This window comes from Corvus kubaryi, unplaced genomic scaffold, assembly GCF_017639235.1.
Source record: "Corvus kubaryi isolate FWS band 111438036 unplaced genomic scaffold, C.kubaryi_AGA036_p1.0 37285, whole genome shotgun sequence".
NCBI lineage: Eukaryota > Metazoa > Chordata > Aves > Passeriformes > Corvidae > Corvus > Corvus kubaryi.
Window position 1 is genome coordinate 2,560,063 of NW_024581089.1, and position 25,114 is coordinate 2,585,176.

Here is a 25,114-nt window from a genome sequence, read left to right on the forward strand (position 1 = left end):
GACAGCTTCCAGCCCTTTGGGAAGAGGGGAGGGATGATTCATCTGCGAGGCTGGGGTGAGGAAGGGGGTGTTGTCAACCCGGCCTCTCTGTGCTCCTCAGAAGATTTTTTACAACAATATTGAGGAAAAGCTGCTGTGCCTCTTCCGGAGCGCCGTGGGAAGCGCTGGGAATGGAGAGGGGGCTGAGGGGCTGGATTTAAAGAAAACACCCCAAGACTTTGTCATTAGCCACTGCTAGCAGGGGATTCTTGATTACCTTTATGGAATGACACAAGGATTCCCCAATTTTAAAAGCCATGGAGCTCATCACAGTGTGGAAGGAGACTCTCCATCAGCTGCCAGCAACATCCTGGGAGAAACAGGGCCCTGGCTGTGGCTTCTGGCGCAGAGTAAAACAGCACAGAGGCACCCAGGAGTGGCACAGCCAGAGGGGAGTGGAAAGGGTTTGTCAAAATCCATAGCACGTTTTCCCTATTAGAGCCAGGCTTGGGCAGTCAAGATGAGAAAGAGCCTTTAAGAACTTCATTTCCTCAGTTGCAGGCTGCTGTATAATGGGATGCCTCAGGGCACAAGAGCAGAATTTTTCATAAGTGTATGGGGGTATTAAAGCAAGAATTTCTCCCTGTACACGGGCCAGAGACAGAAGAAAGGATCAGAGAAAAATTTGGGTTGGGAGAGACCTTAAAGATCAGCCAGTTCCACCCCCTGCCAGGGGCAGGGACACCTGCTGCTATCCCAGGGTGCTCCAAGCCCTGTCCAACCTGGCCTTGGGCACTGCCAGGGATCCAGGGGCAGCCCCAGCTGCTCTGGGCACCCTGTGCCAGGGCCTGCCCACCCTCCCAGGGAACAATTCCTGCCCAATATCCCATCCATCCCTGCCCTCTGGCAGTGGGCAGCCATTCTCCCTTCCCCAGACTCTTGTCCCCAGTCCCTCTCCAGCTCTCCTGGAGCCCCTTTAGGCACTGGAAGGGGCGCTGAGCTCTCTCTGGAGCCTTCTCCAGGTGAATCCCCCCAGCTCTCCCAGCCTGGCTCCAGAGCAGAGGGGCTTCAGCCCTTTCATCACTTTTGTGGCCTCCTTTGGATTTGTTCCAACAGCTCCACATCCTTCTTATGCTGGAGGCCTCAGAGCTGAATTCTCCAGGCACTCAGAAGAGCGTAAAAGCATCAAATCAGAGCACAGAAGATCATCAGGGGGACAGAGCACTGGCTGGGAGTGAGGCCGTGGCTGGGAGGTGATTTCAATCCAGCAGCTGGAAGATGCAATTCCCCTCCCTGAGACATCTCCCTCCAGCACCAGCATCCGTCTGGGCAGGGGGCTGGAGGCACTGGGAGCTTGGGTTGGGCTGGGTTTTCATCCCCAGCAGTTCCTGAAGCCACTCCCTGCATGGCTCTGACTCTGCCAGCGACACAAAGGGGCCCCAGCAAAACCAGCCACGAGTGTGAGGGAAGGGGCAGCCGCAGGAAAGTGGTGGCTGGTCTGCACCTTTCTTTCTATTTATATATATTTATATTTATACTTATATTTATATTTATTTATGTTTATACTATTTATAAATATAGCTATATTATTTATATTTGTGTTTTATATTTGATCTATATTTATTTATGTCCATATTTTATAGAGAAATTCCTATTTAATAACAGTGACATGAAGTTGTGACAGCAGGGGGGTTCAGTTTCTCTCAGCCACAGATTTGCTGCATGACCTCAAACAAGTTACTAAACCTCCTCTTGTTTCTCAGTTCCCCATGTCAAATCAAGGGATATTTGTCTGCTCTACCAGGGTAGCTGTGATTATTTAATTCATACGGGGAGTGTCATGTAAATACATCGATATAAACTAAAATACACAGAATGGGGTTTGCCCATTTCCTTTAATTTTTGAGAACAAAGAGAGTAGATGAAATCTTGTGCCCTCCAAAACCAAACAGAATCTTTCTTTGTGCAAAATGTTACAGAGACCTTAGTGGCTGTTCATTTTTATTGCATTATTTTTAATAATACTGCAAATATTTCAGAAAAGGGCAGTTGGTTGCTACTGCATAAAAAAATCCTCACCACAGAGTTGGGTTTTTTGCATTTCCCCTTCATATAGTTCCAAAAAAACCCCCAAACCAAACACAATTAGGAAATGTACCCTCCCACTTCCCTCCCCACAAAAAGAAAGAAAAAAAGGTTTTTAAAAATCAGTAAAGCGTTAAACAAGTCAGATATTAGGAGCACACAGAGCACAGCACATCAGTAACACCGGGGATGCTTTAGACCATCCCGAGCCCTGCAGGGGTACAAAGCACAGCTGAAATGTTCATAGCAGCACAAGGAAGCAGCTCCCAGACACAGCACAGCCTTCCTGGAGCAGCTTGGATGAGGACAGCCCTCCAAAGGACTCGGACAAGGCACAGGACCCAAGTTTGTCCCCTACAGCAGCGTTCATCCCGATGCCAAGGGCTGCCTGTGCCCGTGTGGGGTCACCCTGTGCCCATGGATGGCCCCAGGAGCAGGGGCTGCGCCTCTTGGCGCTTCCTTAGAATCCTGATTGCTGAGGGAACGATGCTGAAATCGAAGCCAAGCACAGCCTAAAGGTGCATCTCCCTTCACTGATCAGAAAATGTCCTCACATTCTCCCTGCCAGGGACCACAGCCAAACCCACGGGGGGCTCTGGGGCCTTGGTTCTGCAGCCCGGGTGAGTGGAGAGCAAGCCCAGGAAGGGACAATGGGCCACAGACATTTATGACCCACCAGGACTTCCAAAAATGTACATTCCTAGATTTTGGGGTGTCAGTGTCAATTTAGTTTCTTCATTGCATATAAATCAATCTGTGGTTTCAGTTCTGGGGGAATTTCTCTCCCAGTATTGTTTTCCCATGGAACTGAGTTTTGGCTGCCTCTGAGGGAGGCCCAGCAGGCACAAAATGATGGTTCTGTGCCTTCCCAAATCCAGGTTCCTTCCAAATGGCCTGCCCCAAGCACCTCACAGTGGAGACACGCAAACAGGACTTAGAGGATTTGAAGTCCTTGTTGGGTTTCCACCTTGCCACACACAAAATAATCCCCTAAAAATAAGATAAAGTAAAAATGAAATGGCTCTAGTAGATTTAATGAAGTGACTTGAGACAAAGCAGCTCCATGAAAATGCTTTTTTTTTAGGAAGTAACAACAAGAGCTCAGAGAAATGCTGGTTGCAGGTACAGTTCTAGCCAATATTAAGATATATTTAGTGATTTCTGGGGAAATACTTCCTCTGGAGAAGGCCAGGAGCCACTTCTGTTCCTAACAACTCCAGGTGCTGGTGTCTGAGCTTCAGTGGGTTGGAGTTGCAGAGAAGGCAGCAGGTTTTATGACATTTCTTCTGGGTTGTCTCTTGTCTCTCCCCTCCAATCCTGTGCAGTGTAGGATGCTGTTCCTCCGCAGGTTTCTCACACAACCATCAAATAACAAAAACAGGCCAAGAAAAATTGTCCAGAACGAACAACAATGTTTGGAATATTATCAGGTAAAAAAACCCCACATCCTAAGACAGAGTTTAGAGGTTTTGATACCAGGCCATCTGCACACCTCCTGGAACAACCATCCAGCACCTGGATTCACATACAAAATCAGCTTTAAACCCAGGCAGTCACTCCAGCCTGACACGACAAACCCAGCACTGCTCCCTCCGTGACACCAAGGGGTCACAACATCCCTGTCTGAATCCCTTCCCCTGCACCACACAGAAATGACCTCCTGGGACTCCTGCAGAGATAAAGGACCATTGCTCCAACCTTCTGCTAAAGAAATTCCTGCTCTGACTTCAGTGCAAGCCTCAAGCCCATCCAGGGCAGAGGAATCAGTGCCTGTTCTGAGGGGACCTGGAAAGGACCTTGAAGAGGAATCAGAACACCCTGAGTTGGAAATGACCCACAAAGATCATCCAGTCCAACTCCTGGCCCTGCACAGGACACCCCAAAACCCCACGCTGTGCCAGCAGAGGAGCTGTGTAGTGCTACACATTGGCATTGTAGGATCCTGGATTCCTTTGGAGGGGAATGAGTTGTGCAGACAGAGAGAGCCCTAAACCTGCTCTTTTCCCCTCAGAACATCTCCTGCTCTGCAAAACAAAGTTGACCTCCTGTTGTAGGAGCACAGACAAGCAGGGGTCACTGCAGGGGCTGGGAAGTGCCAGCCAAAATGCAGGAACAGCCACCCACGGAGGAAAACGGAGAGGTTCGGGAGGTCTCCTGAGGAGTGCATCCTCTCAGAGACCAGGGACTTACAGCAGCAAGATTCAGAGCCCTTCAGAACCAGTCTCTGCCCAATCTCCAGGAAAACAGTGGCTCAGGATGGGCCCATTCCACATTTGCAGCCCTGTCGAAGCTGGTGGAGGGTGGAGGGAAGGAGGTGGGAGCAGCTGAGGCGCCGTCGGCGTCACCAAACTCGCCCTGAAAGGAGATTTCTTCCCAAGCAAACCACAGGATGGGCTAGTCCCCTTTATATACACACATGGACAGCTGAAATGGCCTGAAATGCTTACAGGTTAGGAGATCTATACAACGTTACACCTGCCACAAATCAAAGTAGAAAAGTTTTACAGCACATTATACAGGCCCCTCTAAAGTCTAAAAAAAAAAAAATCACCATATTACAAGAAGTCATCACTAACAGACCATATAATGCTATTTCTTTTTCTTTTACAGAATCATTACGTATAGAGTAATTTAAAAAAATCACTTTTTAAACAAGTATACAATTTTCACTTGAAAATTAACTGGTTAATAAAATTCTGTGCAAAACAAGCCAGCCTCTATAATTAAGTGAATTTATTTATTTCTTTATACAAAAAAAAAAAAAAAAAAAATAAAACAACAAAAAAAAGTTCTTTCAGAAATGTGTCTCCTTTTCTGTGATGGTGGAAATGGTGCCATCTCCTTTCAGTTTGGCGTCGCAGTCATTTATTGCTGCAATGTAGGCTCCTCCTCCCAGCTTGCCCCGCATTTTCAGGTCTGAGCTAGGTGTAATCAGCTTCCTGAATTTCTAGAAAGTTGGAGAAATTGGAAATCATTATGTTTTTCTTGGTCACAGAAAATCATTATGCTTTTCTTGGCCACACCTCTCATTAACAGGTTGATTATAAAAGGCTTTTCTCTTTCATGTCTGCTTCTCACTTCCCTGTTGTGTGCAGCCACACAATTCTGGATAAATCCCACCAGACCAAAGAAGGCAAAGCTCAAACCAAAGTGAATTTTCATGCTGATTTAATCATCCCCTTCCATGAAGACACCCAGCACTGTGTCTGTTCTACGGGTACGTTTTGTTTCTCCTTTTATCATCAATGGATGTCCACTGAAAAAAGCAAATAAACCAGAGACAGCCAAGGTGTATTGAGCTGCAACAAAGAAAACTCTACATGTTCAGCCAAGAGCTTTCTCTTTTCTAGCAATGACATCCACAGCAGGGTTGCTGCTCACAGCAGGACATTGGCTCCCTGAGAAGCTCCCAGCTGTGATTAAAACAATCCTCTTGTGGTCCTTGCAGGGAAAAGATAACGACCTGTCTGCAGTGCTGCAGCTCCAGCAAAGTCTGCTCAGCTGCAGGGACAGCTGAGGCTGGAGCATTGAGGAAGGATTTCGTGGTTAGATTTGAGCAGACTTCTGTTTTTTGACACTCTAAGAAAAATATATCATGGAAAGTCCACTTTTAGCTTATATAGCCAGTAAAGATCTCCCAGGTAGTCTTCAGGCTCTGTTTAATCAGCTGAATGGAGTGGTTGCAATATGGACAAAACGAGGCTTTTCTGCAGTGTGAGAAATCCCAAAAGGCTGGATAAGGGTTTGTGGTTTTGTTTCTTCCATTATTGCCTCCTTCACTGCCTTTCTTTGCAGTTCCCACAGAAATGAGCAACCTTCCAAGCTTCAATTTGATAATAACCTCAGCCTAGACCTGAGCTAACCTGACACCAAATGTCAGAAAATTCTACTGAATCTCTTTATTTGTGTTTCTCACTTAGAGAGCTGAAATCAAGAAAACTGTCCAGAAAACAGGAATGTGGGCAACCCAGCTCCTGGAGAAAATGCTGGCAGCACAAACACTGGTTACTAAAACCATGGAAAAAAGCACCTGACCTGAGGCAATGGCTGGTACAAACCTTGTGGGATTTAGGGGATGTTACAGACATTTTAAGCTACAAGTTGAGCTGGGACAGAGCACCTTAAGTCAATAGTTTTGGTTAGTTTACCACTGGCTTACACCACTGGAGGCAAAAAACCCAACAGGAATTCAGAATAAACCAGAGAACATTCAGAACTCTGGGTTTCCAGCAGCGACTGAGAGCCCTAACCCAGGGAACAGGGATGTGGCACTGCTGTTGTGATTAAAGGGTGCAGGTGAGGACTCCCACTCCCTTCCCAGCATCACTGATCTGCAAATCCCTCTCACCTCCAGGAAGGTGCCTTCTGTCTTCCAGAGTTTGATACAGATCCACAGCGGGATGCAGACCATGGAGGAGAGCGCCATCATCCACCCTATGCCATAGCCCCAGTCAGGGTAGATGTACACATTGTTGTATTTCAGGGGCTTGTATTTCACCAGGAAAAAGATGAAGATTCCCTGAAACAAGCAGTGCTATTATTAGAGGTATTATCAGATTTGAGCAGACCCTGCCCTTGTTACAAGGACCTGACTGAGTGTTTAGGCCAGGCCAGGCTCCCTGAGGAGGGAAAGCAGAGGGAAGCTCTTCACTCAGAGAAAAAAACCCACCAGCAACATCCTCTTTTCTGTACAGCTTAAATAACACATCTCAGAGGCTCCTGCAGAAACGAACAACCTTTCAAATTTAATCCTATTTACCTCTGGATGACAATAAACCCTGCACTTTGATGGCAAACAGCACCTGGGCAGGAAAGATTAAGTTTTGCTACAGTGAACCAGCTGTGATTAAGTAACACGAGCTGGGTTCTCTCCAACCTGTCACAATGAAACAGAAAAGCCAAAATTTTTGAAGTTGCCTTAATCCACTGTATCTACACTTTTGCAGGCCAGTGCTTTCATCCTGCCAAAAGCCCTAAAAAATCTGTCTAAATTTCTAATCATCAGCTTGGACCATTTCAGTGTATGAAATAGAGAAAAGCTGCCATGTAATGCTCTCTGAAGTGGTAAAATTAGTGTACAAGAGCAAATGGTATAAAAGTCATTTCAGATTTGGTGCAAATGAGTCAGAAATGTTCCTAAGTTTGCAAATGGTATAAAAGTCATTTCAGATTTGGTGCAAATGAGTCAGAAATGTTCCTAAGTTTGCAAATGAGAGTTCAAAGAAACCTGGATGTCCAGGTGCCCCAGCTCCTGTGGTTTGCAGTTGTCCTTATTTGAGCATGACACAGCTGGAAGGCGCGTGAGCATCTAATCCTCACTTTTAAGGGCAGTCAGATCACGCTGCTCTGGGAATTTTCTCCCTGTGACACTGCCACACATCTCCAGAGCTGGCACCAGCTTCCTTCCCCTCCTTCATGGCTGTGGGATGGGCTTTTGGCCTCCCCTATCACTTTTAAAATAAAAATGTCTACTCCTCCAAAGAGAGAGGGGAAAGGACCCAGCACAAGTCTGGAGGAGCTTGAGCTGCGTGTTGGCACACAAGGTGTACTAACTACAGGTCTCTCTTGTTCTGGCAAATGTTCATTTAGGGCCCTGGCATTATTTATTTCCTCTGGTTGTACATACTGAGGTTTTTCACAGAATATTTAACAACTTTTACAGATCCTACAGAGCGGGCTTTTTATTTGAAAGACGTGCTACGAATCAATAGGCATTTCTCTCAACAATTAGCAGCAGCAAAATTATTAAAAGCATGTACAGAAACCCCTCTTTCTATCTACAACAAGTTATTTGGACATTCTGTACTTACTGCACAAATACCTGGAGTTAGGACCATCCAGCACCATTTAATCAACGACACGGGTTTGTAGCCAATCATGTCTTCGATGTTATCATAAAAGCGATTGCTGCCTGCCCAAAACACAAGGGAAAAGCAGATGTAGAGTGCACATGGAAGGGGTTGGCCAGCTCAGGATTTAAAGCAGTGAGAGGAAAGCACAAAGCTGGGAAGGCTGAAGCTGCTGCCTCTTTCCCTGGAAAACTCCTCCCGTCCATCTGCCCCATGCTCGTGGCGGGGGTGGATATAAAATTCCTGCTGCTATAAAAACTTCTGGTGCTATAAAACTTCTGTTCAACTGCATTTATTCCATACAGGTCATCATATCTCTTATCAGAGAGGGAGATTTGATTAGAGTGGCACAAGCTGTCACTAAAATATTAACATTGCATTTAGTCCTGCTCTCCGCTTTCCTCCACGCCTTTAGTTTTGCTTTCCTTCAAAGCATGTAGAAACCCAAAATATTCTGCTTAGTTCATTTATTCTCTTCACTGTGGAATCAGGTTGTAAACAACCCCAGTTAAAGAGTATATATTTTATTTATAAATGTATTTAGATGCTAGGAGCTCACGTGTGAACCCAGGGGTAGCTGGGCACAAGTGATTTGCAGTTCCTATGTCATTTTACAAAGTGAAATTATCCAGAGTGTGCATCTTCATGGAGAAAAAGGCATTCCTGATTTTTTGGAGGCATGGGAACATGGAGGGCCCCATTCCATAAGGATACAAGGTCTTTACTTGCTTTTATGCAAAGAGAAAACTTTGCTAAGAAGACCAGAGCAATTTCCAGGCACTCACCGTACACCCAGCCTATGCAGACACACTCAAATATGGCAACAAAGAGCAGGCACATCCCACTGGCTGCATAGGAGTCAAAGAGCTGAAAGACATACATCCCACCCTGGAAGGGAAAAACAGGAAAGGGAAACAAATCTTGTGTTGGCAGCGGCGGGAATATTTCATAGCAAATCTGTTTTAATTACACAATCATGCTGTTGGCTCCCTGGCAAGCTTCCTACTCAAGCTGGTTCTTCTTGAACAGAGAATATTCATTTCTCAGGGTTTTTTTACTCTTCACTCACTTTAGGGTGGTAAATCTGGAGTGAAGAGAAGTAAATTTGATTTTTTTTTGTAAATTCTCTCCCACCTCTCTGCTTTTACCTCCATTTGTTATCACATCAAGCTGTAGATATTCCCAGGTGCTTCTGACCTCTAGATTCTGCTATTCATATGCAAAATAGTCAGCTAAAATGTGGGGAAAGAAGGTAAAATCTGTAGCTACCAAAATCCCTCTCTGTTGGTGTAGGGACTGTAAAATGAGTAAAGTGACCTAAAAAGTGTGAGTGTAGCTCACAGCCTTTAAGCCACTTGGCTGAAACAAGTCTTTATTATCTGTCACAAAGAAAAAGCAATAAGAATCATCCAATCATTATATTATATACAATGGTTATTATATATTATATATAATGGTTATTATATATTACATATAATCGTTATTATATATTACATATAATGGTTATTGTTTTATACACAATATATATTATGGTTAAAATAGTTAAAATGATATAGATAATATTACACTACTTCTTATGTGAGGTACTTAATCATTTATCACATCTGCATTTAATATTGAAATAATGAGGAGGAACGGTCCACAAGAGAGAATTTCAATGGAAAGGAATCCTAAGGAAGGAAAGAGGGGCTTGAGATGAGCTGAATTTAATGTTTTTTGGGGAGCTCATGAGATCTCATGAGATCTCAGACAACTTTCTGCAGATGGAAGAGAATCCTAAAAATAGGAAGAAAACTAAGTTTCTACTGCAAAGTCATCATGGTGAGGCTCAGCAAATACCTGAGCAAAATGCAAATTTAGAAATCCACCAAGTAAGACAGCACAAGGTAAGGACAACAAAACTCCTGCAGGATATTCCTGCAGTTTGGAGAACTTGCATCCCCTTCACTCTTCATTAATATTTCTTTTAGCCTGGATATCTTGATAATATCTCTCTGTGCTCTGCCCAACATGTGCACTGTGAGGGGTTATTCCAAGATTTCCCATTTTCACAGCAAAGATGATTTATTTCACTGAGAGTAAGAATGATTCCAGGTAGATGTAAAGTATATAAGAATATAAAGCTTCTGCTCAACGCATTAGTTCACACAGAGAATTGTACCTCTTATCAGAGAGGGAGGTTTGATTGGTGCAACTAAAATATTAATGTTCCAAGTTCCAGATCACTCTGAGTTGGAAGGGACCCACAAGGATCATGGAGCCCAGCTCTTCAGTGAATGGCCCACCTGGGGGTGGAACCCTCGACCTTGGTGTTATCAGCACCAAGCTCTGACCGCCCCAGCTCATTCCAGTGCCCATGGGATGGATGGGCTGACACCCTGGGAATTTTTGGGTTAGAATATCCCAAAGCAAACATCCTGCTTTGTTTGGGAAAAAAAGTTCTGCTCAGAGATTGGCTGCACTGATTGACATGGCCTGGTGATATAGAAACCAAAGATGTTTTAATTTTCTCTTTTCATTTTACTTCATCTTCTTCACTGTTCTTTCCATCCAGAATGTGGCTGTTCATGCCCAGGGTAAGCAAGCAGAAACCATGACTGATGTGTGTGGCTGGCTGGCGCAGAGCAGATGGAATTTCCTTGGCTAAGCTGTGTATTTCTGATTAAAACATCTCCTAAGCCCAGCTGACAACACAAGGACACTTTTCCCATTTCAGGTGTCCCACAGGAGCTGAGAACGGGCTCTCAAGTATTTCCTTGTCACATTCCTGACAGGGAGATTTGTCTGTGGCAAAGATTCTCGTGTTTTATCTCTTGTGGTTATAAACACAAACCCAATTCTGTTCCTCTGCACAAGTCAGTGCTTACCTCAGTCAGCATGATGAGGCCAAGGAAGTAGGACACAATGGAGAGGCCAAGGATGAGCAGCTCCCTCCTGTAGCCCCTGCGGAACACCTTGGGGTACATGTCCACCACAGCTGTCACGATGCTTTCCACACACACAAACTGCAACAAAGGACAGCAAACACCAATGAAAGCTGTGTCCCCTCTGCTGCTGGGATTGGGATTTGCCACCAAACACTTCAAATATCCTCCCACATTTTCATCAGAGAGAGTGGATGATCCCTGGGGACACTCCATAAGCACAAGCTCAAACTGAGAGGAACATTTTAGAATGAAAAAGTCCAAAGTTATGGAGTTCCACCAAATTCAAACAGTTGGATTCTCTAACATTATCTCAGAGCGCATTTGCCCTGCAGCAGGTGGATTAAATGAAAATTAAATCTTTCAAATGTGGCTTGAATGGGAATTAAATAATGTACAAACCCTTCATGGCATTGTGTCACTCCAAGCACTTTTGCCATGCACCTTCCAACCTGCTAAAGGAGCAGCAGGGCTGGGGGAAACTTCTCTCCATTTACCAGAAGAGAGAAGTTCCCCAGAGCTGTTGAGTGCCCAGGCCAGGTACCTCTAAGGAGGGAGGGCAGGAACATGTTCAGTGTCTTTAAACATCAGCAAAAAGCAAAAGGCCTGAGCTTCTGACTCAGGGCTCTGAAGCAAGGTTTCTAAAACAGGCCCCAAAATTAATGCCCCAAAGTAGACATTGGAATAGTCAAGAGCAGAATCCAGAAATTGCTCACTTTAAAAAAAAAAAACCAAAACCCAAAACTTTTAAAAACCTCTTACACCATTAAAAAGAGCAGTTATTAAAACATTAGGTTTAATGATTGGAAATGTCACGCAGAACAAGCACTGCTGAGCTTTAGAATCACAAACTTTCTGAACCCAGTCATGCCAAGGGCTGAGCTGCATGCTAAAAATCCCAGCCACTTCACATTTTTCTTCAGGCAGCCTTTGCAATTTTTACAGTCACACAGGGACAACAACTCCTCTGCTGCCCCTTTGCTGCAGGATATGACTACACGTTCCTTGCTATGGTATCTTGCAGTAAAAATACACCATAGAAAATTGCATTGTCACTATCTGATATTCGGCTTCAAAATTCATTGCAAAGTGCTTTAAAAATGGGCAAAGACATGCTGGTATTTTACTGAACCGTGAATTTTGATCAGCCCCGTTGAAGTTCAGACTGATTTCCATGTTAATAATGAAAGCTGGAGTCAGGCTGAACCAGCCTTTAAAGTGGATCGTGGAGGAATATCCAGCATCACAACTAAGATTTAAAATAGGGACTTGAGTGGAAGCTCTCAAGCAAAGAATTAAGTTAGGGTTCAGTCTTTCATCAGGGTGGTGCTGCTTAGGTGTGATGTCCACGTGCTGGGGAGGCTGCCAAAGCACTGAAATGGGGTTTGTTTCATACCTGACTGTCCAGTCCCAGGAAGATGAGCATCATGAAGAACAGAGCTGCCCACAGAGGAGACAGAGGCATCATGGTGACAGCTTTAGGGTAAGCAATGAATGCAAGTCCTGGTCCTGAAAAGGAATAAAGAAATGAAAAGTTTACACTTGTGGGGGAGTTTGAGATGGAGTTCAGCTCCTGCAGAGCAGCCTGAGCTGTGGGAGAACAGCACTGCTGACATCAAAATTGTGGCTCTGGCTGAGCAGGGCTCACTCAGCATCACTCATCAAACTCTTTTGGCTGGACACACCCATTTTGTCACTTTTCCTGTTCCCTTCCCCATCCCACTGGGGCAGCTGAGTGGATGAACAGCAGTGTGGATGCTCAGCTGCTGCTGAGGGTCAGCCCACCACACCCTGATCCTTCTTTCATGGCAGGTAAGAGGAGCTAAACCCAAGACTGAAAACCTTGACAAACTCTGCGTCTCTCACAGTCTAAACAACTGGTGTTGAGGCTTATCAGAAATGGAGGCTTGCTTGGCACAGCTCTGCCTGCATCCTGCCCAAAGGATGCTCAGCCTCTCTTCAGACATCCCAGTGCTTTATGGTCCCCTTTTTTGTGTGGATGTGCATCTACGAGCATCCCTGGATAAATCATAGCGTGTGGTCCTGTGATTGCCTTATATAACTTAGGAACATATCTTGGAATCTTTATTTTTTTCCTAACCTGGTGCAAGGCAAATGTTGGTTCCCATCCTGCTCCATGTCTTTGGGTGCTGCTGCTGGTGTGTGACACTGGCTACGTATTTAGAGAAATCTTCAAAACAGAACGCTTTTGTGACAGCACAGATAACTTCTCAGATCTGCTAAGATACCTTCTCACTTTGCTCATGTTTTTCTGTTTTTATTTATCTAGGCCTGCTTTTTATGAAGCCAGCCAGCTTTCAAAGCAGGGGTACAGAGGCCCTCTCCCAGCCGATAGAGGAGAACTCTGTGCTCCTGCTGCAATAACTTCAGTGAAGACCTGTCACACACTGCTGCTTCTTCACTGAAAGCAGCATTTACAGGCTCCTATAATTGAGTGTCAGCCAGTTGTGTTGAGGGCTTTAGGAAAAGAGAAATATTTTCCAGCAGAAGAATATCAGTGGAGCTCTGCTCCTTTTGCAGCTTTCCTGGGACTAACACCATGAGAGTCCTTTCTCCTCCTCAACAGCTCAGCATTGCTTTGGGGTTTTTTCTGGGAAGCCTCTTGTTCTTTTTCTTCTGCTTGAGGATGTTACAGCCATAAAGGGGTGGAGTAACCTCCACTGGATGCCCAGCTCCAATGGTGGTTGTGGATGGGTAATTTTTCATAAATCTGGGCCTGTGTGTCTGTCTGCTTTCTCATTTTAACAGCTGTAGGTTTTTTTCATTAATATCCTTTTTCATTTTCTTTTTCCAGAAGGAACAAATATCTGTGGATTTCAGCCTGTCTCACTGGAAGAAGATGGAATGCAGATGAGGATTAACACTCACAACCGAGTTTACCTCTGCCAGACAACATTCTGGATGCTCAGCTGGCGTCAGTTTGTGTGGCAGGGGCTCCTTGACTTTATGAATTTGGTTCTATGCACAGCAACATTTGCATTTTTCACACACAAATGTATGGCCACAAAAATAGTTCAGAACTCTTCCTGCAGTGGTCACTCCATGGAGTCAGCTCAGGCACATGGCACAGACCAAGAGCTCTGATCACAACCTCAGGGGCATTTTTTGTCAACTCAGAAATCTGCTTTTGGAACTTACCTGATTCTGCAACTTCTGCAATGGGCACGCCTTGCTCATAAGCCATAAATCCAAGAACTGAAAAGATAGCAAAACCAGCAACAAAGCTTGTGCCACTGTTCAAGCAGCAGAGCATGATGCAGTCTCTGAAAATATAAATAAAAAACACTGCAGTTGATCTCCAGAGCTGGGGTTTCTTTCATCCACTGAGCCAGAGGACTGACAGAACCCTGGACTGCAGGAATGGAAAGCAAGTTGGTCATTAACAGGAAGGTCCCAACTCAAAGTGTTCCTTAGAGCACCCAGGGATTATCACGTGCAGGAGGACACCATCAGAATAACCTTGCTTGTGTTTTAACTGCTGGAATTGCAAACTCGCTCACAGTTTTCCAATAGAATCTTTAAAAACCACGTAAAACTACTGTAAGAATGGTGCTAAGAACAATTTCTCCATAGTAATTGTACTAATATATTCTAGAGGGTGTGAACTCATTTATAAACTTGATAAAAATGGTATCATTTGTTTCCTGGGGATAAAAACTATCCTATGGTCAGAGCTCATCTCCTTCTATCCCAGTTACAGAATATTGACAAAATATATCCGTGTAAAATACAGCTCCAGTTTGGTTTAGAGACATATTTAAGGGGCTGTGGGAATGAAAAGCACTGTACAGAATCTAGGAAGTGTGTGCACACCTAAAACGTGCCTAAAATAGGCAAAGGCATTGCAGGGACAGCGATCCCTCAGACAAACACATCCCACACTTCAAACCATGACAAGGCCAAGGTGAGGAAGGATTTCTTTGCCCAGAAACGTCACAAGAGTAAATCACTTTAGAGAAAGGGAAGATCCTCTTGCAGAAAGGTGTGAATTTCCCCAGAGCCCAGGGAAATCTCACTGTTCATGCTGCTCTGACAGCTCTCCAGGCATGACAGATGAGGAGGCAGTGATGATTTATCCTGACAGCCACTCCTTTAAGACTGTTTGCCATGAGAGACAGCCGTGTACTAGAGAAAGTAATAATCTAACCCAGATGTCTGAAAGAAATTAGGGTTCTATCCCACTGAAACACAAGGCAAGCCTGGAGCTGTCTCGAGCCCATCCCTTAATCCCCATCCCACTGTGGCTCTGAAGCAAATTCTTGTGCAAGTTTTCATGAGAAGAAAGGACCCTATAAAATCCAGCAGGTTCTGAATCCACAGCTGCAGTAATTCAGTCGTGGATCACATCTTTGTCACAGATTTGGTGCTGAGAATCAGAGACAATTCCTGCTTTATTCATTCCCTCAAAACTTCTCTGCTAATCTCCCTGTTTTGCTGCTTGTCTCATTTAGTATTCTTATCCTGTAACATCACCTCATCAGTTTTTGGAGCTGAAAGTGAGGTGACCAGTTCCAGCACCTTGGTCCTTCACCAATGAGCCCTGCACTGTCTCCCACATCTGTCCCAAACTCTTCTGCCACCACTGGGACTCACCTGAGCACCAGGCACACACATTCCCTGGCAGGGAGCCTGACACTCCTGAGCTGCAAATCCAGGGATCAGCTGAGCCTCTGGGCCATGGGAGGCTTCGGCGCCCTCTCATCACCTCAGCTGTACTTAATTTTAGCTATTATTTTGGGAAGGTTTTATGTTTTCATCGTTTCAATCATTTCAGAGTAAAATTAATCTCTGTGGCACATCATCTACAAATTGCTAAAATTTGCCCAGTAATGAAAAAAAGTGAATATTCCCATTTGTAATGAAGACTCAGACAGGAACAAGGGCAGTGATGTTCACACTTCTTTCATGCCTGGACTCTCTCTCTGTTCATTTGCAGTGAAATACTTGCTGAAAATACAATTGCAACCTTTATTTATTTGTTTTTCATATGAAATTCTTCCTGTGGTTTTGCCCAGCCAGGCCAGTTCTACACTTTGGCTGTTTTAAAGCAAAACAGCAATCCAAAAGAAAGGACTGAGGAGCCCAGAGGCCTTTGTGCTTTGCAGAGAAACAAAAAATGAAAAACCAGCCCCTTCCCAACCTTCTCAGTGCATTTCAGCTCTGGAGAGCTCTGGAGGGACTCTCATCCCAGGAGCTGGTGAGTTCGACACCGAGAAATTAAAACTGTGATGAAACCCTGTCGATAAGAGAGGTCAGAAAGATGAATTTTATAACCCTCTGGTGGGGGGAAAGGGAGACACTGCTGGGGGGGGATGCAGCCAGATGATGCCTCCACTGGGCACAGGCTGTTTTCTTCAGATAAGATTTGGCTTAGGTAATTCCCTGCTTCAAATGCAGCCTGAACAACCAGATATTTCCTTCTGAGGAATGCTGTGGCTCAGGGTATTTGAGAGCTGCTGGTTCCTGAGTGGGATATAAAGGCTGGAGCCCCTGGCAGGGTCAGCTGCTCCCTCTTGAAGCAGGTCCAGGGGCAGAGCCCAGCTGGACAATCCCACAGAACAAGAGCATCCAAGGGATCTCCACTCTCAGGGAGGTCTGGGAAACCACAGCACTGGGGACAAACTACCTGCAGAATAAACACACCTTTCTCCAAGGAAATGGGGAAAAGAGGATTTTCATCCCCTCCAGCCGGTGAGGGGCCTGTTCTTTTCAGATAACACTACCCTGGCTGAATCATTTCACCCGCAGATGGAACACAGCTCCTCTGGGGACCCCAATAAAAATATAACCTGCAATTCCCTTCCTTTGTCTTTGCAGGAACTCCACCAACTCCCCAACTCCTGGCTTTTATGCCACAGGCAGAAGCAACCTGTAGTCCAGTCTTTTTTCTCTGCTCTGGGAAGAAAAACTGGAAGGGGGATCTGGATCCATTGATTGTGAAACCAATGAGTTTTAAAACACAAATGCTCAAGAACCGTCGGGAAGACAACATGAATTTTTTATGTGCACCCTTGGCAGGAGGACACCAGAGCCTGGATGAAGCCCTGACTGATGTCAAGTGAAAGGAAAACTTCACATTTTTATGAAAACTTCACAATCTTCCAAATTAAACTCCTACCAATCACCTGAATAATTCAAGATGTGCATCACTTCTCCTCTCCCTGCCTGACAGGCAGGACACTTGTGGAAATTCATCCTGCCTTCCTTAAGGAGCCTCTCCAAGCCCACAGAGCCCCTGGCATCCCTCCAGTCCCTTCCTTCCCTTTATGGATCCCATCAACACCAATTCCCATTTCTCTTTTCCTCCTAGACTAGAAACTTGACAAAGGACAAATCCTCAGGTCTTAAAAGTTTTGTCCATGTGTGAAATCACTCCTTTATCTCCTGCCTCACAGTGGGAACAGGGGAGCTGACCCCGGACTTGTACCTGGGAGTGCATTTGGGTTTCTGAGCTTGATAAAAATTAGAGGGAACATCAGTACACCTGTCTTTTATCCCTGTGGGGAAACACTGCCTGCTGAAGGCACTGCCAGGCCTTCCATCTTCTCAGAGGAATCACTCTGGATAGAAACTCTGGGACATCCAGGGAAGAGCTGTATTTATGTTTTTCTATGAAATGCACATAAGGATAATAAAAACTAATTTCCTATTCAAAGGTATGAAGTGACTTTTGCAATTCATTTACGAGGTTAATGAATTAAATCAGGTTTAAATCTTAAATTCACAAGACCCACGTGCCATCCAGATTTTCCCATTTCCCACTGAAATACCTCTTGCCATTATATTCCACTGCAATTTTCCCTCAGGAAAAAAAAGAGCAAAGCAGAGCAGAAAAAAGTCGATGTTATGATCAGACTGTGGGGGTTGCAGGAGGCAAACCCCCAGCTTGTTTTCATTTTTTTAAAGCTCTGGTTAGAATACAAAATTGTGCTTTCCACATCACAGCTCTGTTTATGTCTTGCCCTGCTCAGCTCAGCCACGTTCTGCACTTCCCTGCACCACCCCTTCCCTCAGACTCCTGTCAGGATACATTAACATCTACTACCCAGCTGGAAAACTTGGGAAATGTTTTGTGAGGGGGACTGTGGAGCCTGGATGCAGTGAAAGGTGTTCTGCTGCAGCATCCTGCTCGGGAGCTTTAGAGCAGAGCTGCACAAGCTGAGCTCCCTGGTCAGAGGGAAGGAAGGAAGGAAAATTCCACAAGCACACACATCCAAACTCCTGCTTTTTGCAGCGGGTTACAAAACCTCAGGAAAAGCATTCCTGCACTCCTCGAGGCAGTGACAATTTCTAGTTGGGATACAACTGGAAAGAAATAGAAATAAAGCTGAGTAAGAGAGGAAAGGGAGTGGTGTCCTTGCTAAAGCATCACTTGTGCTAATCAGGGAAAAGGTTCATTAACAATGCTCTGTGGGGTGGCTGTGAAGGTTGTAGGGGACTCACATCCCTTTCTGCAGGAGAAGATTTTGTCTTGTTCAGACATGGAAAGAAGGAGGCATTTCCTAAAACTGCCTCCTGAGCTGTCCAAGTAAAACTGTAATTTAGAGTTAAATATTTTTGGGAGGTTTGGGGATGGTTTTTTGGGGTTCTTTCACTTTTGGACTGTGTTATTTCCTTTACAGAAACATGAAATTTTAATTCTCCACCTGGAGATCTTAATGGAGTCACTACAACCAAACTGTCCTTGTAGGAATTGTAGGAAATCTGATTCAATAACCATGGATTCCAGAAGAAAAGAGTAAAGCTCATCTTGCTGCCCACACCAGTACCATGAAATGAGGATTTTGTGCAAGTCATATCCTTTGGGCATTGATTCAGGGGAGATTAAAACCTCCTGAAGTCATCAGCAATTCCCTCCTTGGGAATATAGAGATAAGCCATGAAGTGCTGCCCATTCCCTCTGGGCTAGGGCCTGCAAACTTCCCCCAAAAATGGGGAAAAGTGACAGTCAGGGCGTGGACCAAACTGAGGTGATTTTTAATGACAATTTTTTGGTAGTATTTTTTTAAAGAGCAGCTTAAATAATGCGCACACATGCAATTATACCTGTCTGAAATTCTGTATTTTTGCATGAGATTTGTATCCCTGTGCATACTGAGGGGCTGTGCAAGGGTCAGATATGCCCAAAAAGGGATGAAAACACCACATTTTGGAGCAGAGTTCCTCTGGGGCAGTACCAAGAAACATTACAGGTCTCTGTCCTATGAAAACACGTGCGTGGGCTTATGGTTATCCATGGAAAAAGGAAAAGAGAAGGGATTCCAAGTGAAGCTCAGTGCATGGACACTTCCACCCCTGCAAATTGCCCCCCAAAAGCAGAACTGCAGCATGGCAGGTGTTACCTGTAGCAGTTGTTGTTGTAGTTGTTGTAGCTCCCCAGGGCTGTCAGGCACCCCAAGCAGATGGCGTAGGAGAAAAAGATCTGTGTGCCAGCATCCACCCACACCTGCAGACAGAGAACAGGGAGGGCTTCAGAAAGCAGCCAGGAGAAGTCACCCTCGTGCCAAATATCGGCTGCAAATCCACAGAGGAGGCTCTGCAGGTCAACAGAGTCTGGCAAACCTTTCACAAATCACAACCTCAAAAGAAAAACATGCTGAGAGTGAAATCCCCCTCCCCATCCCAAGGGTGTAAACGAGGAGTAGCTCAGCTGATCTTTACAGGCTCAGCCTAAAGTAAAAATTCCTAGAGAACCTCACCCATTAAATTCTTTAATGGCTTTTATATGGTGTCAGTAACTGCAGCCTAAATAAAATCATCTGCATTTATCTCACTCCAGTAGGATTGTTATTCATTCAAACTTAAAAACTCAGTGTGAATAAATGCTCTAAAGGCAAAATGAGCCACTCCTAGATAGCACATAAATTAAGCTGGGGAAAGAAAGGATCAGTTATCCAGGGAAAGGATTTTTTAGCAATAGTCAATGGATCCAACAAGTACAAAGTTATGGTGCTGGTCACCATACAATCAAGAAAAGGCTCTGTGGAGCTCAACGAGTCAGTAGCTTTGTAATATCATTGTGGGAACATTTACATCCTACAGTGATGCAAACACTTAATTCTAAATCAGAGAAAAGAAGAAGAAAGAGTGAGTTGACACAGTGAGATTCTTCTCACAGCAACCTCAGAATATTAACGGGTAGGTTCACCTTGCTTTAAAAGTGTTGCAATAAAGCAATTTATTTCACTTGACCAGTGTGGGTGTGTTCCCACTGGAGCTGAAGGTACCCCTTGAAGCCTTGGCTTTTCCAAGGGAGTGATGTGGAGAACCCAAACCCACACAGCTGCATTATGATTTCCAATACAGTAAAATCCTGCTCCTGTTTTCCTGGGAAAAATGATCTCTTGAAGTTCTTTGTTAAAGCAGAGCAATCAAAGCACCAAACCCTGACTGCTAACCAGAGGCAGTGGCTGTGAGGCCATTCCCTGCCGAGGTTGGAGCCAGGGAAGAGGGAACACAGGGAAGGATTTCAGGACTATCAACAGCCATCAAACCCTCCTGAACACACGAAGGGGATGTGCTTGTTTAACATGTGATCAAGTGAGACCTTGCTCTCTGGAGCTGTTGAGTGTTTCTGTTTAGAAATAACATTAAGATCACATTTGATTTACATCAGTGGCTTAAAGGGTTTCACTGCTGTCACCCTGAATAAGACACAGCTGGTTTCATCGCAGAGCTGCACCATCGCTGAGGAAAAGCTGCACACGGAGAGGCTTTTGACAGACAGGCTCTTTAACAAGACTGGAAGCTCCCAAAAAGCTGGAAGGAGCATGGGTCAGCTGAAAATGCACCATCTTCTGGGGCCCAGGCAAAAGCTGGGAAACTGGATCAGCACACAGATCCTTCCCTTCCTGCCCTTCCACAGTTGCAGGGGAGGGTAGAGCACTCAGAGGAGCAACAGCCCTTCCTGCTGGCACAGCTCCCACGAGGCTGATTATTCCTTGGAATGCCAGTCCTGGTGGAAGTGGGGGCAAACGAGAGCTGCGCTGGAAGGGAGGAGCTCCAGAGCTGCTCGAGCAGAGGAGCAGAGAGCAAATCCCTCTGGAGGTCCTGTGTTCCCAGACAGAAAAGCAGATCAAACTCTGGCCACAAGTGATGCTATTTCCTTCAGAGAAAACAAAGACTGTGGCAGCCCACGGTGAATCAGCCTAAAAAGTGACACACACTTTATGAGAAACATCTGCACAGAAATATTCACATATTCTGTAAAACTGGAATCAGACTGAAGAGAGTTTTTGTTGCACTCTATGGCATCAGTCTGGAAATTCCCCCAGAACTTAGGGCTGATGTTTAAACAGGAATGGAGAGCAATTTTATCTGCTGAATGGAATAATACAATCAGTATAGCCTCTTTTGGGTTGTACACTCAGAGGACCAGGGACATTTAATTTGTTCAGGTTTCTAAAATGGCAAAAAGTGATCAGCAAAGTGGCAAAAGGAACATAAATTTAGAACTCCCAGGTAGATTAGATTGCTGGTAGCTGAAAAAACACAAGAGCTGGATTTTTGCCAGACATGCCAACACTTCCAAAGCCATGCAGGTGACATTTCAGATCAGTTCTCCATCTCCTTGCTCCAACAGTGAGGAACCATTTGACATCTATCCTTGGACTGCAGTGCTCAGGTCATGGCTGGGGAATCTGGTGAGCTCCCCACATTGTTTATGAGTCTATGTGACCCCAGTTTAGCCATTCACAAAATGCACCTCAGGGGAATTGTTCTCATTCCCACTTGTGGTGGGCACAGATGGGCCCTTGTAGACACCAATCCCACATCCAGGTGCCATCCAGGTGCCACCCACCCAGCCCACGGCCACAAAACCATTATGGGTTATTTCTGAGAACGCTGAGTCTGCCTTAGACCAGAAGCTTTCCCATGGAATGAAGGTAGCACAGTTCTGCAGAACAATGACATTCTGAAGGGCAGGGACACAGAGGACACTGCCAGCAACCCTGGGGCAGCAGCTGGGACTAAAGAGGACATTTGTCTGAAAGGTGACACAGCTCAATACTTTTCTGGAATGAGTAAAGTCCAGAGGAAAGGACCTGGACCAGAGAACACCCTGTCTGTGCTTTATGAACTGTGCACCTTGAAAACCCTTTGGTCACTGCTAATTAATTCAATTTAGCACTCACACACTTGGGATTGGAACTGTTTTATAGTTTCTACCAGCTCCTACTTTAAAGGATGGAGCTAAGCCTTTGTCAGCTTTTTTAATCACATGTAAAATGTTTCCATGCCAAACAAGATTAAAATTAAAGTACAAAACCTTTGGTAACTGACCCTAATATTTGAAAAATCCCAGTGCCAAAGGACAGGACCTTTGTATCTCCTGTGTTGTGCTTTTTTCCCCCGTTACAGTTTTATCCTCCAGCCAGGTGGAGTGCTGAGCACACAGCACAGCCACTGCTCCAGCTCCTTCCTGGACAGGAATCAGTGCCTTCCCCAAGCCCCTGTGATGAGCTCTGTTCCCAAAAGGAGAAGGGGATGTAACTCCACAGCATCCCTGCTTTCTCCCAGCAGGAATGAGGCAGGAGGGTGAGAGGCTGTGAATCTTCCCATCTTGTGAGTGGGAAGGGAAAGCAGAGCCCTGATCCCCACTCCAGGGCATTCCCACATTCCAGCAACAGCTTTCCTGCCTCACACCATGAGCTCTCACACAGCAGCCTCAGCTGATAACTCCTGTTGGTACAAACAATCCCACAAAACAATAAACAGGAGCATTTTCTACTAAAAATGGAAAGTGCTGCTTGGCAAAGTCCAGCTCTCAAAAGCTGGCCATACCCACACTTTAAGTCTGTCTGGGTAACCTTAACTTGGCCTTCTTGTGGCAGGTGCAGGACACAATCTTCACTTCCATGAGTGCTTTCTGTGCCCAGGGAGATGAATTGAGCTGGACAAACACAGGATGCTGCTGTCTGGAGGATGCCTTGCCTCCTTTGTAGCTCCTGCAGTGAAAGCAGGATAAGGAAGAAAGAAGGGGGATGTGCTGTAGTGCAGACAACAGAACCCTGCTCTGGAGAATTAGGTCCTTTTCATGTCCCTGCTATAAAGTTTCTAAGGGATGTTATGTCCATAAATCACTTCAGGCAACTTTTTCTCACGTGTTTCTTAACTTGGCTATCCTCTAATGGGTGTCCAAAGTGAAGGACAAAGTGACTGGGCACTAACTGTTGCAGATAAAGTGAATTAAAGTCACTTCTTGAACAACTAAAAAACCCCAATTTCAAACTGAAAATCCCCAAAAGAGTGGCAGCCCCTCATTTCAGTCTCAATATAAATGTCTTTCTGTCAGTAGGATGGGCTCATGCCACATACTGAAAATAAAATAACCCATGTTTCTGCAGCACATGACCAGTGCAGAAATAAGTCCTTTTGCAAGGCTGTGCCATTTTTTTTTGGTGATGCTCAAGCCCCATGCAGTGAATTTAGAGGGCCAAGCAAGGAGTGAGAGGGATAAAACAAAATATTGCATAACTGTCCTGAGATGAGCTTAGTGCCTGAACAAAGCAGAGACCTGGGGGAAAACCTGTGACGTGTTGGTGTTGATTATTTTCATAATGCATGGAATGAAAAACAATGGTGCTCACCTGAAGGAATAGCTCTGAATTCCAGGGGTTTCTAACTTTGTACCTTCCCTTTACTTCCTGTGCTCTCTGGATATATTTTGGATATGCAGCTGTTATGAAACCCTCCCGTGAATGCAGGAAGCCTCTCCCAGGACACACTGACTTTAGCTGGCACTTCCATGAGCTTTTAGAGCCATGACAAACAGCTGAATAACCCAAAAGGTGTAAAACTGTTCCATGTCTGGGGAACGTGGGAAGATCAGGCAGCTGTTTTCAGTCTGATCCTCCTAAAAGATGGGAAGGGTTTTTTAAAAAAAGAAAATACATTCTGTTGTCACTGGAGAGGGCTCATTTTACACCCCAGGGGCTCAGGTGGCAGCTCGGGGCTTCAATGCAAGGGCTGAGCTGAAGGAGCTGCCACATCCCAGTGTCCCCACGTAAATAGGAACAGCAACGGAGCACCGGGAGGATTCCCCCAGTAAATAACAGGAATATATTGCTTTTCTGTCTGGCCCTGGCTTTTCCTACAGCCCACACAGCTCTGTTTGCTTCCTTTGAGTATTCCTGTCAAAACCAAGGGCATTAATTTCACACTGGCTGGAATCTGCATCCCATGGGTGTAGCATCATAAATATCCATTTTTTTTTTTCTTTCTCATTCTTAACAGTGAGCTTGAACACCAAAGCTCAAAGCATCCCTAATTCCAGAGTGGTTAATGACAACCCCATCATGAAACACTGTCTGAGATATGGGAGAGCTCCCAGACCACTTAAAAGCTGTGCCTGCTCTTTAAAACACGATGTTCCAAATGCTGGCAGTCATTTATTTCCCATTTTGTTATCAGAGAATGAGCAATCACTCCAGGTTTTCTTTTAATTTCAATTACTCATTACTTTTTGATGAATCTCAGCAGTGTTTGTATTTTAAAAAGCAGACTGCCTTCAGTTTCAAATGAGAATTTGAAAAATAAAGCCTGTGCTGTCAGGAGATAATAAATGAAATTTCAAGTAGAGTTGCAGAATTGTATCACAAATGCCTGAATAAAAGAACCTGTTGCCAGATAGGTTTAGGTATGACAGGACTGTAAGAAACCATCAGAATGTGAGGTCTTGACCTTGAAGCAACACCTGCACTTAAAGAGTGACCCCATCAGACATGGGGCAATTAGCACCAGGTTTAATTATGAGCACTAATGAAGCTTTTGGAGAATCAGAGCATTTCAAAAGTACCTGCCAGACCTCTTCCTAACAAAGGCTTCCTTCCTGTCCTCTGGAATGAGGTCAGAGTGGCTCGAGCACTGCCGCAACAGCTCAGAATAATTTCTGACATAAACTATAGGAAAGCGCAAAATAACTGATAAAAAAAGCCAGGATAAAAAAAATGCAGTTTCTAATAGGTTTGGGAAGAAGTCAAAGTCCCAATTTCACCCTTTGCTTTCATCTCCAATATCCTGGGAAGTTCTTTTCTCTCAGTGGATCATTCCAGCTGCTTTCAGTGCCCAGCTGGAGCACCTGACTGGGAGGAGCTGGGATTGAAAACCAGGGGGGATTTCTGTTGTCACCCCACAGCAAACACGAGGTGCTCGTGCTGTGTGAGGCTTCACACGCAGCTCAGGGTTCACCCATACGGAGAAACAGATCCCACCAGGACGTTCTGACCTTGCTGAAGCTCCCCACACAGAGAGTTT

The 25,114-nt window shown here is 45.0% G+C and overlaps 1 protein-coding gene across 3 annotated transcripts in view; it reads right to left on the reverse strand.

Moving 5' to 3' along the window:
- Positions 1-1,855: 1,855 nt before the first annotated feature.
- SLC6A11 (solute carrier family 6 member 11) overlaps positions 1,856-25,114 on the reverse strand; it is an 86,519-nt gene continuing 63,260 nt past the window's right edge. For all 3 annotated transcript variants that reach the window (XM_042026739.1, XM_042026742.1, XM_042026741.1), the window contains exons 8-15: positions 19,201-19,304; positions 13,997-14,121; positions 12,234-12,346; positions 10,781-10,918; positions 8,699-8,801; positions 7,875-7,975; positions 6,413-6,583; positions 1,856-5,011 (exon numbers count right to left, since the gene is read on the reverse strand). In XM_042026739.1, coding sequence (XP_041882673.1) covers positions 4,859-5,011; positions 6,413-6,583; positions 7,875-7,975; positions 8,699-8,801; positions 10,781-10,918; positions 12,234-12,346; positions 13,997-14,121; positions 19,201-19,304 — 1,008 coding nt within the window. In that variant the 3' untranslated portion in view covers positions 1,856-4,858. The remainder of the gene's footprint in view (positions 5,012-6,412; positions 6,584-7,874; positions 7,976-8,698; positions 8,802-10,780; positions 10,919-12,233; positions 12,347-13,996; positions 14,122-19,200; positions 19,305-25,114) is intronic.